Below are 17,315 nucleotides of genomic sequence, written 5' to 3' on the forward strand. Positions count from 1 at the left end.
ATGTGCCAGGTCACAGAAGGCCAGAAGATGACTTGTGAGAATCAGTTCTCTCCTGCGCTGGTCCAGGGATCAACTTCAGCGTCAGGTTTGGTGACAAGTGTCTGTGAACTAAACCATCTCAACCCCCATTCTGGCTACATGAATGTTCTTGCCAAGACATATGTGGAGCTCAGATGACAACCCACAGAGTGGGTTCTCTCTTTCCACCATGTGGGTTCTGGGGGTTGATTCAGGTGGTTAGGCCTGGTGATCACTGTTCTCACTCACTGAGCCACTCCCAAAAGCCCTCCCTGCTTTTTTTTTTTTTTTTTTTCTTTAAATGAGACAGGACAGGGTTCACTATGTTGGCCAGGCTGTTCTTCAACTCCAGGCTCAAATGAGCCTCCTGGTTGTTTCCAAGCACCCAGTCCAGGCTTCTAGCACTCACCTACAGCGTGTGCGTGTGCGTGTTAAGAAAAGTTTGGGCCGGGCAGTAGTGGCACATACCTTTAATCCCAGCACTAGGGAAGCAAAGGCAGGCAGATCTCTGAGTTTAAAAGAGGCCAGCCTGGTCTATGGAGGAGTTCTAGGACAGCCAGGGCTATATAGAGAAACTCTGTCTCAAAAAAAACAAACAAACAAACAAACAAAAAAAGAGAGAGAGAGAGAGATGTTTGGGCCAGGGAGATGGATAGGAAGGCAAAACCGCTAAGTGCAAAGCTTGACAACCCAAATTCAACATCTAGAACCTATATATTAAGCAAGATGTGAGCTGGGCTGGGGGGCACACCTTTAATCCCAGCACTTGGAGGCAGAGGCAGGTGGGTCTCTGAGTTTGAGACCAGTCTGGTCTACAGAGCAGGTTCCAGGACAGCCAGGGCTACAGAGAGAAACCTTGTCTCACCTCATCCCATGCCCCAAAACAAGCCAGATATGGTGGTGCAAATATGGAATCCCAGAACTTCCATGGGGAGATGAGAACAGCGACAGAAGAATCATCTAGAAGCTCATGAGCTAGCTAGTCTTCTAGAGTACACAGGATGGCAGAAACAAGAGACAGTACCTCAAAATAAGGTGAAAAGAAAGAACTGGCTTCCTAAAGTCTCTCAGACTCCACATGTACACCATTACACTTACAATAGCGATAGAGATAGATAGATAGATAGATAGATAGATAGATAGATAGATAGATAGATAGATAGAGGCAGATAGATAGATAGAGGCAGATAGACAGATAGAGGCAGATAGAGAGATAGATGGTAGGTAGGTAGGTGGGTAGGTAGGTGGGTAGGTAGGTGGGTAGGTAGGTGGGTGGGTAGGTAGGTAGGTAGGTGGGTAGGTAGGTGGGTGGGTAGGTAGGTAGGTAGGTAGGTGGGTAGGTAGGTGGGTAGGTAGGTGGGTAGGTAGGTAGGTGGGTAGGTAGGTGGTAGGTGGGTGGGTGGGTAGGTAGGTGGGTAGGTAGGTAGGTAGGTAGGTGGGTAGGTAGGTAGGTAGGTAGGTAGGTAGGTAGGTGAGTAGGTGGGTAGGTAGGTAGGTAGGTAGATGGGTAGGTAGGTAGGTAGGTGGGTAGGTAGGTAGGTAGGTAGGTAGGTAGGTAGGTGGGGTAGGTAGGTAGGTGGGTAGGTAGGTGGGTAGGTAGGTGGGTAGGTAGGTGGTAGGTAGGTGTAGGTAGGTGGGTAGGTAGGTAGGTGGTGGTAGGTAGGTGTAGGTAGGTAGGTGGTAGGTAGGTAGGTGGGTAGGTAGGTGGGTAGGTAGGTAGGTGGGTAGGTAGGTAGGTAGGTAGGTGGGTAGGTAGGTGGGTAGATAGAGCAGGCTGGCAAGATGGCTCAGTGGGTAAAAGGACTTGCTACTTGATGACTCAAGCTGACAACCTCTCTGGAATGCACATGAACATGAAAGAAGAGAGCCAACTCCAACATGGTCCTCTGAATTCTTCATGCACACCACACACGTGTACCTTTCCAACATACACCTTACACACAGTAATGATAAATGATATAGTTTTTGTTTTGTTGTTGTTTTGGGACAGGGATTCTCTGTGTAACAGCTCTGGCTGCCCTGGGATTTGCTCTGTAGGTAAGGCTGGCCTCAAACTCAAAGATCCACCTGCCTCTGCCTCCAAGTGCTGGATTAAAGGCGTGCGCCACCAGCCCAGTGAAGTAATTATTTTTAAGATTTTAAAATTTATGTATGTGCATGTGAGTGGGTATGCCTGCCTGTGTGTTTGTGCTCATGTGGAGACCAGAAAGCCAGGTGTCCTCCGCCATTTTCTACCTTACTATCTGAGATGACGTCTTTCACTGAATTGGAAGAATGACGCTCCGGCTGGACTACCAGTGAGCTCCTGGATCTGCCTGATTTGACTCTGACTCTAGCAGAGGTAACGTGTACGGCCAGACGAGCTTTTGTGTGGCTGCTGGGACCTGAACTCAAGCCCTCCTGCCTATGCAGAAGCACTTGACTCAATGAACCGTCTCCCCAGTCCGAGAACGAGTTCTTCAGATCAATTTTTTTTTTTTTTTTTTGGTTTTTTAATTGATACACAGTCTTAAATGTAGTTTAGGCTGCTTTCGACCTCACTGTGGAGCCCAAGCTGACCTCAACTAAGTTTGTTCTTCTCCTCAGTCTCTGAGTGCGAGTACTACAGCCATGTGCTACCATGTCTGGCTTACTGAGTAATTTCTATAGTTCAAATGAGAAGAGTGTGGAAGTGAGTTTCATGGTTACTAGTATTTAGACAAGCAAAGAGCTATATTAAATGACAACTGAAAACAAGAAAAACCAAACACAACAATCAATGGGACAAGCATGGCTATAACTTGGGAGACTGAGACCAGAGAATCAAGAGTTCAAAGCCAAGCCAGGCAGGGTGGTGCATGCTTTCAATTCCAACAATCTATAGTTCAGACCCTTGTCTCTAAGGGGTAGGGGGCAGTTTGCTGGGCGATGGTGATGCACACCTTTAGTCCCAGCACTTGGGAGGCAGAGGCAGGCAGATTTCTTGAGTTAGAGGCCAGCCTGGTCTACAGAGCGAGTTCTAGAACAGGCAGGGCCATACAGAGAAACCCTGTCTTGGGGGGGAGGGGGTTGTGTCCAGAGAGGGAGATGGGACTGGAAGGTCAGTGTTGGGCTATAGTAAAACCCAGTCTAAAAAATAAATAAGAAAAAGAAAACAGCTCAGTTCTAGCATCCAAACCACAGCAACAGTGCTGGGACACATGAGAACTAGGAGAAGTGGAGTCATCTTTTTTCTCTTCCCTGAGTCTAGAGGTGACTTGGTATGTGACATGGCAACTTTTCATACAGAGAAAAATTTCATTCACTTATTTCTCAAATGAACAAAACTTCTATATATTATATAAGTCTGAACAACGACGTCATGAATGTCCTTTATCCCTTTCATGGTGAAAGGGAAGAGAAAATAATTCTCAATTCAAGCACACTAGTTCTCTGGGCTCCCAAGTACCTTTCAGTTAGTTGTGAAGGATTCTCACGGCTGTATGAGCCACTCTCCTACAATCAGTTCCTCTTCCGCTAGTCTGACTCCTAAGGGTCCCCCAAAGGCCCATGTGCTGGGTTGACAATATTGGGAGGTGGCAGAAACCACTGGGAGCTTCTGTTGGCTTGTTCTTAGTTTTCTTTTCTTGTTTTGTTTTCAAGACAGGGTTTCTCTGTGTAGTCCTCCTTGTCCTGGAACTCACTCTGTAGACCAGGGGGGCCTTGAACTCAGATCTGCCTGCTTCTGCCTCCCAAGTGCTGGGATTAAAGCCATACACTACTGCTCAGCCTCCCTCGTCCTCTCTATACTTTATTGGCTCGTGGCAATTCTCCTGTCTCTGTCTCTCCAGTGCTAGGATTATAGGTCTGTGCTACCATACCTGGCCTCTTCTGTTCTTGAGACAGGGTCTCACTCTGTAGCCCAGACGGGCTTCCAACTCACAGCAGTCCTCAACCAGCCTCCCAAGTGCTGGGATTACAGGCGTGGGCTACTTTTCTAGTTACAAGGGAAGCTGACTAATAAAGTGAAATGGTGGCAGAAGAACAACAGATTTGTTCTGCGGCTCCCACTCCCAGGAGACAATCATTAAATTTAAAATATGCAGAATTGTCCAAGGGAAGAATACCAACCCGGTATACTGGCTTGCTATTGTGGTTTCCAATGCCAATCCGCACAAAACAGCCTGTGACAGTTTTAGCAAAGAAGGGCATGTGACACCAGCGTTCTAACTTATGCCTTGATAACCGAACTCGATTCAATTCCTCAGGTAAGGAGACTGGCTGTGATTTTGGAGGGATTTCTTCTTTCCTGTGAAGAAACAAAGAATAGTTAGTATTCACTATAAAACCACCAGAGAGACAGACATCAAATTCTCAATACTTACAGCATTCGATCAACTTAGTAGGCGAAATAAAGGACCAGACAAGAACTATACTCTAATCTAAAGTAGTGTGCACTGCCAGATTGATGCTCCATCCCAGAAAAGAAGCTGAAGGCCAGTGTGAAGTGACATGCAGTCAGTTCCTATCTGCCAGGCCCAGAGAAAAGGACCAGGAGGGTGCAGCCAGGAGCCAGAGGCAGGGAAATGAATGCAGAATTCAGGATACCGAATCAAGTCAAAGATGCAACCCCACACCTACACTAAGCTTCTCTTCCAAGAACCCTCCTAGGACAGCTAATCTTAGTTGTCTACTTGACATACCTGGGAAGAGGAATACAAAATTGGGGGATTGTCTTAATCAGAATGGTCTGTGGCCACGTCTATGGGGCATTTTCTTGCTGATGATTGCTGTGGAAGGGCCCAGGCCACTGTGGGCAGTGCCCTCTCTGGGCAGGTGGTCCTGGGTTATATGAGAAAGCTGGCTGGGCAAGAGCCAGACTGAGCAAGGCATAAGCAGCATTTTTCTGTTGGCTTCTGCTTCAAGCTCTTGCCTTGGCTTCCCTTAATGATGGGACCTTTAATACGAAATAAACTCTTTCACCCCACTATCCTGCTGAATGAAACAGACAGCTTACTCTTCTTCTTCGTCAGATGACGATGTTCGGGATGAGCGGTCTGATTTCTCACTGGACTTGTCGTCGTCTTCCTCCTCCTCATCATCAGAGTAGACCTCACTGGTTTTCAATGGCTGTTTTTTGGCAAGGAGCTCAGCTAGAAGAAAAGAGGAAACAATCACCTGTGTTCTCTCCACAAACAAGGAATCGACTCATCTTTCACCTCTGAAAAGAACTGGAACACAAAGACCCGAGCAGACAATCTACCACTCTAGACTGGTCTGTGATAACCTGAGTTATCAGCCATACTGAGGTAAACCACAGTTAAACATTCAGGCACCAAGATCAGGTCCTACAGACAGACAGACAATTTAAAAAAAAAAAAAAAAAAAGTCAGGAGGTTGTTATAAGGTGGCAGAAATGGTTACCAATCACACTGACTTCCCCAACCCTCCCTACATACTGGGGATTGAACCCAGGGACTCTTCCACGCTAGGCAAATGTTCTACCAGTGAGCTATACATCCAGCCCCCGATCTTCCCGAGAAGGTTTCAATTACTTCCTTTACGTATGCATGTCTGAGGAGGTCAGAGGAGCACATGCAGGAGTCAGGTCTCTCCCCCATCATGTGGGGTCTAGAACTGAACTCAGGTTGGCAGTCCTGGGCAAATGCCTTCGAGCTGAGGAGCCATCCTACTGCTTCCCTTGTCTTTCACTGTACTCAAGATGCTTCAAGTTAGACAGCAAAGAATGAGGAGAACTCTGAATCACCCCTTGTGGGTTCTCTCTCTCTGTCTCTGTCTCTGTCTCTCTCTCTCTCTCTCACCCATTATGTGCAGGTGCTCAAGGAGGACAAAAGGTGTCAGATCCCCTGGAGCTGGAGTTCCGGTACTTGAGAATCTCCTGACACATGTGCTGGGAACTGAACTCAGGCGAATAGAAGAGCACCAAGCACTCTTACCCCACCCCACCAGCACTGTTTGACTCTTGATAAAATTCCACTATGTAGTCTAGACTATCTCTGAACTTAAAATTCTCCTGGTCAGGTGGTGGTGGCGCAAACCTTTAATCCCAGCACTCGAGAGACAGAGGCAGGTGGATCTCTGTGAGTTTGCGGCCAGCCTGGTCTACAAAGAGAGTTCCAGGACAGCCAGGGCTGCACAGAGAAACCATCTCAGGACAAAAAAAAAAAATTCTCCTGCTTTAGTGTGGGATCACAAGCTTTCATCACCATACTGGGCCATTATCATTACCCTTCTAGAGTTAAGGAGAACTTTATTTTGAATTTGCAGTACTATATAAAGGCAGAAGAATGAAAGCAAACTCAATGTCCACAAATGGAGTACCACTCAATCACTCGTAACACCTCCATTTTGTTAAAGCTGTGAAAAATGAGTCAAAAAACATACAAAAAGGAGAGATGGGTAAGAGATGGCTCAGGATTAAGAATTCCTACTGCTCTTCCAGAAGACCTGATTCAGTTCCAACACCCTTATGAGGTGGCTCACAACCACGTCTAATTCTAGTTCCAGACGATCTGGTGCCTATTCTGGCATCCTCAGACACCCCACTACACAGACACACACACATACACAGACACCCATACACACACATATAATTAAAAAGGAAGAGATACCCCTACTTTCTGAGTGACAAAGTGAGTTTTCAAGGGCCAGTAGGCAAACACTGCAGGCCTCTGGTTCATGTGCTGCTTCAACTACTCAGCTGCTCAGCATGAAGGTGGTCCTGAGCAGCACGCAGGCACAAAGGAGTGCTGCTTTATCCTAAGGAAGTTTGTCCTCTTGGTGATGGAGACTGCCTTGTGAATGCTGTTACTCCCCCTGGCTGGCAAGAGAATTAACTCACAAAAGACGGTAGTCTTCTAGCAGCTATATAAAAAAAGGAAGTAGAGCCTGGTGTAGTGGTTAGTACTTGTCTATACGCCCAGCTACTGAGAAAGCTGAGTTCAAGGCCAGTGTGGGCAATTTAGTAAGACCTTGTCTCAAAACAAAAACATTCAGGCTGAGGAAGTAGCTCAAAAGGTACTTGTCACCAAGCCTGACAACCTGAGTTTGATCCCTAGAATTCACAGGTGGAAGGAGAGAGCCAACTCTCAGAAGATGTCTTCTGAATTCCACATATATGGCATCTATGTGCCCCCATATATGCAAACATAAAGTAAATAAAAATTAAAAAAGTTCTCATATACATACATGTAGGCGGGTTCTTTCTCTAGTAATTAAAAAAACCTAAACAAAAAATTTCCCCAAACCAGGAAAATCCTCCAGAATACAAACCTAACACAGCTAGAAGGAAGAAAAGAAGGAAAGAAAACAGGTATGTATGTATAGTATGCATGTATGTATGTATGTATGTATGTATGTATGTAAGTATGTATGTACAGTATGCTACCTACTGATGGTTCATGGAAGACTGCATGTGAGTCTGTCTTTATGTTTACAAAAAAGAAGAAAGGAAATACACAGAGAAACAGGGGTCTGATATATTTTAGAGTGGCTTTGAACTTGCCATGTGACCATGATAATCTCAGACTTCTAATTCTACTGCCTCAACTACCCCAGCCAAATGCTAGGATTAGAGGTGTGCCATCATGCCTGGTTAGTACTTGCTGGAGATCAAACTCAGGGCTTTGTGCATTGCTAGCAAAGTTCCTACCAACTGAGTGGTACCCCATCCCCTTGGTATATTTACATACATATGAAATGTCTAAGTGATGCTCACTATGGGAGGGGGCAAGGCATCAAGTAGAAGGATGTGGAAGCTGAACTTCCTTTAATATACCTTGTGTGACATTACGAAATACATCTTCATTCCCTTTCCTGGCACACAACTCCTAAAATCCATCGCATCTTCAAAGTGATAGTGTCTTTTAGTATGCTAATAGTTGGCTGGTGGCTGCAAGCCCATAGGTAGCTTCAGGACAGGGTGTGCTCCCTGGAAAGACCAAGGCAGTATTAGAGAGCTGAGACTGAGATTCTCTAAGGAGGGAAAGGGGCTGAAGGTTAAGCAGAACCAATGGCCAATGACTTGCTCCACTTTCCTATGTAATGAAGCCTCAAAAACAAAAAACAAAAACCTTCCATAGTATAGGATATGGAAAGCTGGGTAGCTGAACCAGTCAAAGTTCCTGGAGAGTGGCCTGTCCAGAAAGACAGGGGAGTTTTTCTTGCAAATGTTCCACCCTATGAATCGCTTCAGCTGAATCCTTTGTAATAGCCTTTATAATAAAGGGATCATCTAACTAGGCCTGATGGAATATACCTGTAATCCTAGCAACCAGGAGGTAGAGACACAAGGATTACAAATTCAAAGTCACCTACGACTGCATAAAATTCTAGGCCAGACTAAGCTATATAAGACCTTGTCTCAAACAAAAACACAAACAAACCAACAAACCTAAGTGTGCCTGAATCCTGTGCAACACTGTAGCAATTAACTGAATCAAAGGGAAGCAGAATGAGGTCCATAGCTCAGCAGCACAGATAAGAGCCTGGACATCCTGGGAAGACTGAGTTCTCAACCTGAGAATGGACAGTGTCCGCTCAGCGCTTGAACTCAGTTACAGGACACTCAGGTGATGTCTGGCATGGAATCAATCAGTTGCTCGTTTGCAGTGGAAGAAACTCTCATACTAAAGATCACAGAAGTTTGCTGTTGGATGTTGTTAAACAAGCACATAAGAAACTAAGTTTGGGGACTGGAGAGATGGGTCAGTGGTTAAGAGAACTGGTTGCTCTGCACAGGACTCGGGTTCAAATCAAGAGGGGAGAGTTGTGGTAATAGCTCTGCTGGTAAAGTACTTACCAAATGTCACAAAGACCCAAGTTCAAGCTATAGAATAATACTTTGTACATTGTGAAGGTTTGTCGCTCAGATTGGCTTCCATCTATTAGAGATGTGTGTGTGTGTGGGGGGGGAGTGTATGTAGTGTGTATAGTGTATGTGTGTGTGTGCCTGAGTATATAGATGTATATCACATGCATGCAGCAGTCCTCAGAGGTCAGAAGAAGGTATTGGATCCCCTAAAACCAGAGTTACAGGTGGTTATGAGCCACTATACAGGTCCTAGGAATCAAAAAGAAGTCCTCTCAAAGAGTGGCCAGTGCTCCTAAGTGCTGAGCCAGCTCTCCATTCCTTGATCAACTTTTTTTTGTTTTTGTTTTAAAGGGTAACAATACCATAAATGGGCAAATGTGTCTTCAACAATGGGTGTTGGGAAAACTCCTTAACAATATAAAAAAGAAAATATATTAATTGGCCCCTTTATGCCATATATTAAAATTAACTGAAGATGGATTAAAGACCTAAATGTAAGAACTAAAAACTATAAAACTCTTTGAGGGGGCTGGAGAGATGGCTCAGAGGTTAAGAGCACTGGCTGCTCTTCCAGAGGTCCTGAGTTCAATTCCCAGCAACCACATGGTGGCTCACAACCATCTGTAATGAGATCTGGTGCCCTCTTCTGGTCTGAAGGGATATGTGCAAGCAGAAGCAGAACATTGTATACATAATAAATAAATCTTTAAAAAAAAAAAAAAAACCTCTTTGAAGAAATCACTGATGAATCAAATTGAATCTGGCAAAGATTTCTTGGCTATAACATCAAAAACTCATACAAACAAAAGAAAGAGACATCAGCTGGGTATGGTGGTATATGTCTTTAATCTCAGCATTTGTGAGACAGAGGCAAGCTGACCTCTGTGAGTCTGAGGCCAGCCTGTCTACATAGTGAGTTTCAGGACAGCTACAACTACAAAGAGAGACCCTGCCTTAAAAAGCAAAAAAGAAAAAAGAAAGAAAAAGTAAAAAGAAAAACTCCCAGCTCTTGGGAGGCAGAGGCAGGTGGATCTGTGAGTTTGAGGCCAACCTGATCTATAAATAGAGTTCCAGGACAGACAGAGCTACACAAAGAAACCCAGTCTCAAAAAACAAAAACAAACAAACAAATGCAAGTATGATGAGATACATAGAAATTTTCTTTTTTTTCCCCCTTTTTTGAGATAAGGGTCTTGCTATGTTACCCAATCTAGTTTCAAACTCCAAATTCCTGGGCTCAAGCCATTATCCTACCCCAGCTTCTCAAGTTGTTACAAAGACAGCTGTGTTGCCACCATGCTAGCTTCTTGGATTCTCTCTCTCTCTCTCTCTCTCTCTCTCTCTCTCTCTCTCTCTTCTCTCTCTCTCTCTTTTTTGGAACTCACTCTTTACACCAGGCTGGCCTCGAATTCACAGAGATCTGTCTGCCTCTGCCTTCCAAGTACACTATCACACCTAAATCATTTCTTTGATTTTTAAAAAATTATTATTTTATTTAATATGCATAGCTGTTTTGTCTACATGTATATCTATGTACCATGTGCATGCTTTGCCAGAAGAGGGCACCAGATTCCCTGGAAGTGGTGTTCCGGTGGTTGTATGCAGTTCACGTGGGTGTTGTGAACTGAACACCCTGGAAGAGCAGCCAGTGCTCTTAACTGCTATGCCATCTCTCAAGCAGCCTGTGCCTAGCTTCTTGATGTGATCTTTAAATAACAAACAAACAGCTGGGCGGTGGTGGCGCACGCCTTTATTCCCAGCACTCGGGAGGCAGAGACAGGCGGATCTCTGTGAGTTCGAGGCCAGCCTGGGCTACAGAGTGAGTTCCAGGAAAGGCGCAATGCTACACAGAGAAACCCTGTCTCGAAGGAAAAAAAAAAAAAAACAAAAAAAACAAATGAACCAAAATCCTAGCTCGGTACACTGAAAAGGCACAAAATTGGAAGAAATAATCAGTAGAATGAATATTCTTCTGTCCAGACTGTAGTCTCTCTAACTTGCTCAGCAAAAAAGGCCATTAAAGAGAAATGGCTAAGGCTGGGCGGCGGTGGTGCACGCCTTTAAATCCCAGCACTCAGGAGGCGGAGGCAGGTAAATCTCTGTGAGTTCAAGGCCAACCTGGTCTACTGAGCAAGTTCTAGGACAACCAAGGTTACACTAAGAAACCCTGTCTCAAAAAAACCACAGAGAGAAAGAAAGAGAAATGGCTAATTCCAAATCTAAAAAGGACGAACATATACAGACTGGAGGGGTTATGGCACTCTAAGGATGTGGCTTAGCATCATATTGGTATGCCTGAAACTTAGGTTCCATTCCCAGCATCCTACTTTCCTAAATGACTAAAGGTGTGGGTTGTGGTCAATGACAGAACACTTGCCTAAGATGTACAAAGTCCTAGTCCAATCTTGGCTTGGTCAGGAAAAGAGAAAGAAGAGTTTTGTGCAGGATTATCCTTGGAGCCAAGCAAAAGCCATCTTGGGGAGTTCAGCTGAGCCCCCTTGTGAAGGGATTACCCTAGCTGGGCTTGTTGACTATTTACACCCCCTCAGGGAGGGGTGAAAAGAGAGGGTCACAAGACCCTCCCAGAATATCCCAGCAGATCCCTACCACCTGTTGTATGTAACTTTGCTATAATTGCATGCGGCTGGGGGGGCGGGCACTAGAGTATGGGGTGGGGCACTAGAGTATGGGGGGGTGGGCACTAGAGTATGGGGCGGGGCACTAGAGTATGGGGCGGGCACTAGAGTATGGGGTGGGGGACTAGAGGAGTGGGGCGACTCCATCTATTCAGGGAAGTCTCATCTCTGCTGGATATGGCTTTTGGAGGAAGGAACACTCACATTTCTTTAAGAAATACCTCACCCATTACGATGGCTATTCTTGGTTGTTAACTTGACTACATCTGAAATTAAAACAGAAAAATGGCTGGGCACACCTGTGAGAGATTTTTTTTTTTTTCTTAATTGGATCATTTGAAGTGAGAAGATCCACTTCTAATCTGGATCTGTGAGGTGGGAAGACCTGCCTCCAATCTGGGCCATACCTTCTGCTGGAGCCTATATAAAAGGTCATGGAAGAGGGAAGCTCTCTCTTTTTGCCTGCTTCCTCCCACCCTTGTTAGCAAGTCCATTCCTCCACTGGCATCAGAGCCTACTTCTTTCGGATTCCAGTGTATATTGAAGACCAGCTGAGACATTCAGCCTTGTGGACTGAACAATTACTGGATTCTTGAACCTTCCATACATAGGCAGTCATTGTCGGTCCAGCGATTAGTTAGACCACAGCCTGCAAGTCATTCTAATAAACCCCTATATCTATATAATATATTATATGTAACATATTATTTATATAATATTAGAGAGAGAGAAAAATCATTCTGTAAGTTCTGTTACTCTTAGAGAACCCTAACTAATACAACCATGTCTGTAAGGAAGCCCAATAAACTCACTGATTCTCCAGAGTGAACTCTGGTGGGATCATGCCTCCTTGGGACCTTGAGGGGAGGAGTAGATGTTGCTTAGTCTCTTCCTGGGAAGGAATTTTACCAACAAAGGGAAAGGGAAGGGAAAGAAGGGTTTGGAGAAAGGAGTACGGGGGTCTTGTCAAGGGTCCATAACTGGTTGACTAATTGAATATGAAGAATAACAGCAGTACCAGATTAAAACAAAACATGGATAAGTTCACATAGATATTAAAACTGCAGAATGCCCAGTCCTAAATGGGGCATCTATATCATACTCTCTCCTTACAAGGAAGGCTCAGGGCATCTCTGCTGAAGAGGGAGCCAAACACTGAGGATACACTGCATCATGAGGGATTCAATGCTTTTTAAAAAAGACTTATAGCCAGGCAGTGGTGGCACACACCTGTAATCCTAGCACTCCATAGGCAGAGGTAGAAGGATCTCTGATTTTGAGGTAAGCTTGGTCTACAGAGTGAGTTTCAGGACAGCCAGGGCTAGCTACACAAAGAAACCCTGTCTCAAAAAATCAAAACCAATCCCCCCTGGCAAAGATTTATTCATGTGTATGTATGTCTATGTACATGTATGTGGGTGGGTGCATGCTCTTGCTTATGTGAAGAGGCCAAGAGGGCATTAGAGGGTTGGGGATTTAGCTCAGTGGTAGAGCGCTTGCCTAACAAGCGCAAGGCCCTGGGTTCGGTCCTCAGCTCTGACCAAAAAAAAAAAAAAAAAGACAGATCTTAAAAAAAAAAAAAGAGGGCATTAGAATCCTTGCAACTGGAGTTTTAGGCATTTGCAAGATGCTCAGCTTGTTAAGTGGGTGCTGGGATCCAAACTATAGTTCTTCATGATTGTACAGGATACACTCTTAACCACTGAGGCATCTATCAAGCCCTGCTACTCTATGTGCATGTCTGTGTGTGCATGCATGTGTTTATGGTATAGAACTTAATGTGTAGAGGCTGGAGAGATGGCTCAGCAGTTAAGAACACTTGCTGCTCTTGCAGGGGACCTGGGTTCAGTTCCCAGCACCCACAGAGTAGCTTGCAACTGTCTGTACCTCCAGTTTCAGGGGAGCTGATGCTGTTATGGCTTCCCACAGTATTGCACACATGTGGTACAAATATCCACGCAGACAAAACAGACATATAATTTTGAAATAAATTTTAAAAATTACATTTAAATTTTAAAAAAAGAAAAGTTTAACAGGGCACAGTGGCAAACGTGGAAGGCACAGGCAGGCAGATCTTTGCTAAGGCCAGCCTGGTCTACACAGCAAGTTCCAGGCCAGCCAGGGCTACACAGTGAAACTTTATCTCAAAAACAAAAAACGGGCTGGAAAGATGGCTCAGTGGTTAAGAGCACTAACTGCTCTTCCAGAGGTCCTGAGTTGAATTCTCAACAAGCACATGTTGGCTCACAACCATCTGTAACGGAATCTGATGCCCTCTCCTGGTGTGCATGAAGACAGAGTATCCATGTATATAAAATATATAAATAAATATTAAAAAAAAAAAAAAGTTAGGTTCAAAGTGAGATATATGAGACTGAGCCTAATGGTACAAGCCTATAATCCCAGCACTCAGAAGGTAGAGGTAGGAGGATCAGAAGTTCAAGGCTATCCTTAGCTACATGGTGAGTTCGAGGCCAGCATGGGCTATGAGACAATGTTTTCAGACAAACAAAACAAAACAAACATGAGCCCTGGAGATGGCTTTGTAGAGAGGGCCTGGCTAACATGCACGAAGCCCTGACTTCTATCTCTAGCACACACAACAACACTGGGCTGCTTGTCTATAAGAAACATTGAATTATTTACAGTTAAAATACAGTGATGTTGGCATTCACTTCACGAGGAAATATAGATTAACAAGAAAGACTATGAAATAAGTAGAGACTGGATAATGGGAACAGAGCTGATAGTTATACTACTACCATTATGTCTGGAAGCTTCCATAAAATATAGAGCTATAAAAAGGAAAACAAGTCAATATTCATTTCTCCACTTACCTGTTCTGTTCTTCCGTTTTTCTCTCTCTGCTTTTAGCTCCTCCATGGCTTGAGATTTCTTATCTAGTTTCTCATCCCGTTTGGAACGCCGCTCTTTATTGTGGGAAGTTACCTGCAGAGGTATGTATGGGTGGCTTTTTTACTCAGTGTTGCTAAGATTCTCTATGTCAACAACCAACACTTTCAACCCTGTGAATTCCTAACTGTACAAACTTAAAAACCTATCTGAGCACAGTGGCATATGACTTTAGTCCCAAAACTCAGGAGGCAGAGGCAAGTGGATCTCTGAGTTCAAGGCCAGCCTGGTGTACAGAGTGAGTTTCAGGACAGCCAGGGCTACATAGTAAGACTCTGTCTTGAAAATAACAAAACAAAAAACTGTCTAAGAGAGGGGATTCTGTGGACAAAGAGTTGTAGAAGTAAACCTAGCCTCTTTTTACTTGCCTAATAGATAACAAATCTAAAAATGATCATGCTGGGTGTGGTGGTGAACTCCTATAAATCCCAGCACTCAGGAGTTCAACCTCGTCTATGTATCAAGTTCCAGGACAGCCAAGGCTATGCAGTGAGACTGTCTCAAAAAAGAAAAAAAATGAATGATCAGAGTGAATTCTTCCGGAAGACATTCTATGTTATGATCTAATATCTTTTGACATGTTATTTCAAATGCAGAGGGGTGACGTATGTCTCAGTGAACATACTCAAGCTGGTTATTTGGGAAAGGAAGTTTATCAACTTACCCTTCAGGGATGCTCCCACTCTAGTGGGCTCCTATTTCGCCAGACTTGAGTGAACAAGTCGGAAGGAGTTTATGGTATAGGCAACAGTGAAATGGTGTTCAGAGACTAAGGAGACCCAGGGTGAGGCCGCTGGAACAATCTGCACAAGCAACCTAGGCTACCGGCATAATGCTCCCACCCACAGCCTCAGCCCACTTGTGGATGACTGCTTACCTGAGATTCTTGAATCTGAGTCAGCTTTTTCTTCTCTTGTTCTTCTTCCTGCTTTTTCTTTTTTTCTTTCTTTTCTTTCTTTTTAGCTGTTTTTAGTTTTTTCTTAATTTCAAACCTGGTTAAAAGATACTTAGTTTTAAAAAGTAATAAAATATATGTGAAGGCTGGTTTCTACTCGGCTAGGGGACAGGAAGTAAGGAAAGCAGTAGAACACTTTTAGAACATGAGAGTCTCAGACACTCACAGAAAAATAATTTCTTGGCTTCCTGAAAGAAACTCCAATGTACTGTAAGTACATTAAAATTGTCGCCTGTGCAGCTAGAGAGAGGGGCCAGTGATTTAGAGCACTGTCTACTCATCCAGTGGACCCAGGCTCGATTACCAGTACCCACATGGCAGCTCACAACTGTCTGTAGCTTCAGGGAGTGTGATGCCCTCTTCTGGCTTCCATGGGCACCAAGTACGCCTGTGGTACACAGACAGGCAAAATACTCATACACATAAAAATAAACTTAAAAGAACAAGGGGAATGGGAGGAGGGAGGACGGAGAATTCGTGGCTGATATGTAAAGTTAAATTAATTATAAAATAAAAATATTTTAAAAAAGAACAAACAAAGTCTTCAAAAGCATAAAGTTGGAATGGCCTTAAGGGAAAATATTCAGATCAGAATTCAAGGTCATCCTCAGCTATATAGTGAGTTTGAGGCCAGCTTGAGATACGTGAAATTCGGTTTCAATAAAGAAAATAACTGTGTATCAACAAAAATGCAGCAGAATACACCCAAATTAACTGAAAATAGGCACTCAAATATTTGAATATCAACTTTTATAATTGCATTATTCATAACAGAAAAAGGCAGGAACAACTTTAATGGCAATTGAATAAATTCACAAACCATAGTATACACTTATAATGGAATGCTACTCAGCTAACAAGGACTGAAGTGCTAATAGATGTTACATGGATTAACTTAAAACCATGAAGTGAAGCTGAGCACAGGCACACATGTGTCCCACCAAGGGGTGGGTACTGAGGGGGAGGGACTATTTGAGCTCAGGGTACCAGGACACCATAGCAAGTGTCTGTCTCTAGAGGATGGACAGATGGTTCCTCAATGCTTAGTAGCACAGGTTGAGCTCCTGGAGGGCCTGGGTTAGCTTCTCAGAACTCACCCTGTGGCTCCCAGCTCCAGGTGATCTGGGTCTGGGGCCCTCTTCTAGCCTCTGCAGGCACCAGGCACACACTGTGCACAGACATACATGGAAGCAAAACACCCATACACAAAAGAAAATTTAAAAAACAATTTAAAAAAAAAAAAAAAAAGGCCAGGCGGTGGTGGTGCATGCCTTTAGTCCCAGCACTCAGGAGGCAGAAGCAGGGAGATCTCCGTGAGTTCAAGGTCAGCCTGGTCTACAGAGTGAGTTCCAGGATACAGAGAACAGTTACACAGAGAAACCCTGAAACTACACACACACACACACACACACACACACACACACACACACACCACAACCCAAACCAAAAAACAAAATTAAAGCTTTAAAAAAAAAAAAAAAGATGTGCTGTGGGATGGTCTGTATGTCAAATTGCTCTGATTAGTCAATAAATAAAACACTGAGTGGCCAGTGGCCAGGCAGGAAATATAGGCGGGACTAACAGAGAGGAGAATTAAGGGAACAGGAAGGGTGAAGGAGTCACTGCCAGCCGCCGCCATAACAAGCAGCATCTGAAGATGCCGGTAAGCCACGAGCCACGTGGCAAGGCATAGATTTATAGAAATGGGTTAATTTAAGCTATAAGAACAGTTAGCAAGAAGCCTGCCACGGCCATACAGTTGGTAAGCAATATAAGTCTCTGTGTTTACTTGGTTGGGTCTGAGCAGCCGTGGGACTGGTGGGTGACAGAGATTTGTCCTGACTGTGGGCAAGGCGGAAAACTCTAGCTACAAAGATGAAGAGAATTTTCCGAGCGGCTATGCTGTGTTGCTCCAGAACTAAATGCATAAGCTACAGAACACTGTGTTTCTGAGTGGCCTTGCTGTGTTGTTCCAGAACTAAACCTATAAACTACAGAACAC

General features: G+C 44.3%; 1 protein-coding gene across 1 annotated transcript in view; it reads right to left on the reverse strand.

The window, feature by feature from the left end:
• The window catches only part of LOC114681111 (RNA polymerase-associated protein RTF1 homolog), a 59,581-nt gene that overhangs the window by 7,769 nt on the left and 34,497 nt on the right, over positions 1–17,315 (reverse strand). The window contains 4 exon segments of the mRNA XM_028854399.2: positions 4,108–4,285; positions 4,994–5,129; positions 14,283–14,394; positions 15,236–15,350. Coding sequence (XP_028710232.2) covers positions 4,108–4,285; positions 4,994–5,129; positions 14,283–14,394; positions 15,236–15,350 — 541 coding nt within the window.

Source organism: Peromyscus leucopus, chromosome 4 (assembly GCF_004664715.2).
Source record: "Peromyscus leucopus breed LL Stock chromosome 4, UCI_PerLeu_2.1, whole genome shotgun sequence".
Classification (NCBI taxonomy): Eukaryota; Metazoa; Chordata; class Mammalia; order Rodentia; family Cricetidae; genus Peromyscus; species Peromyscus leucopus.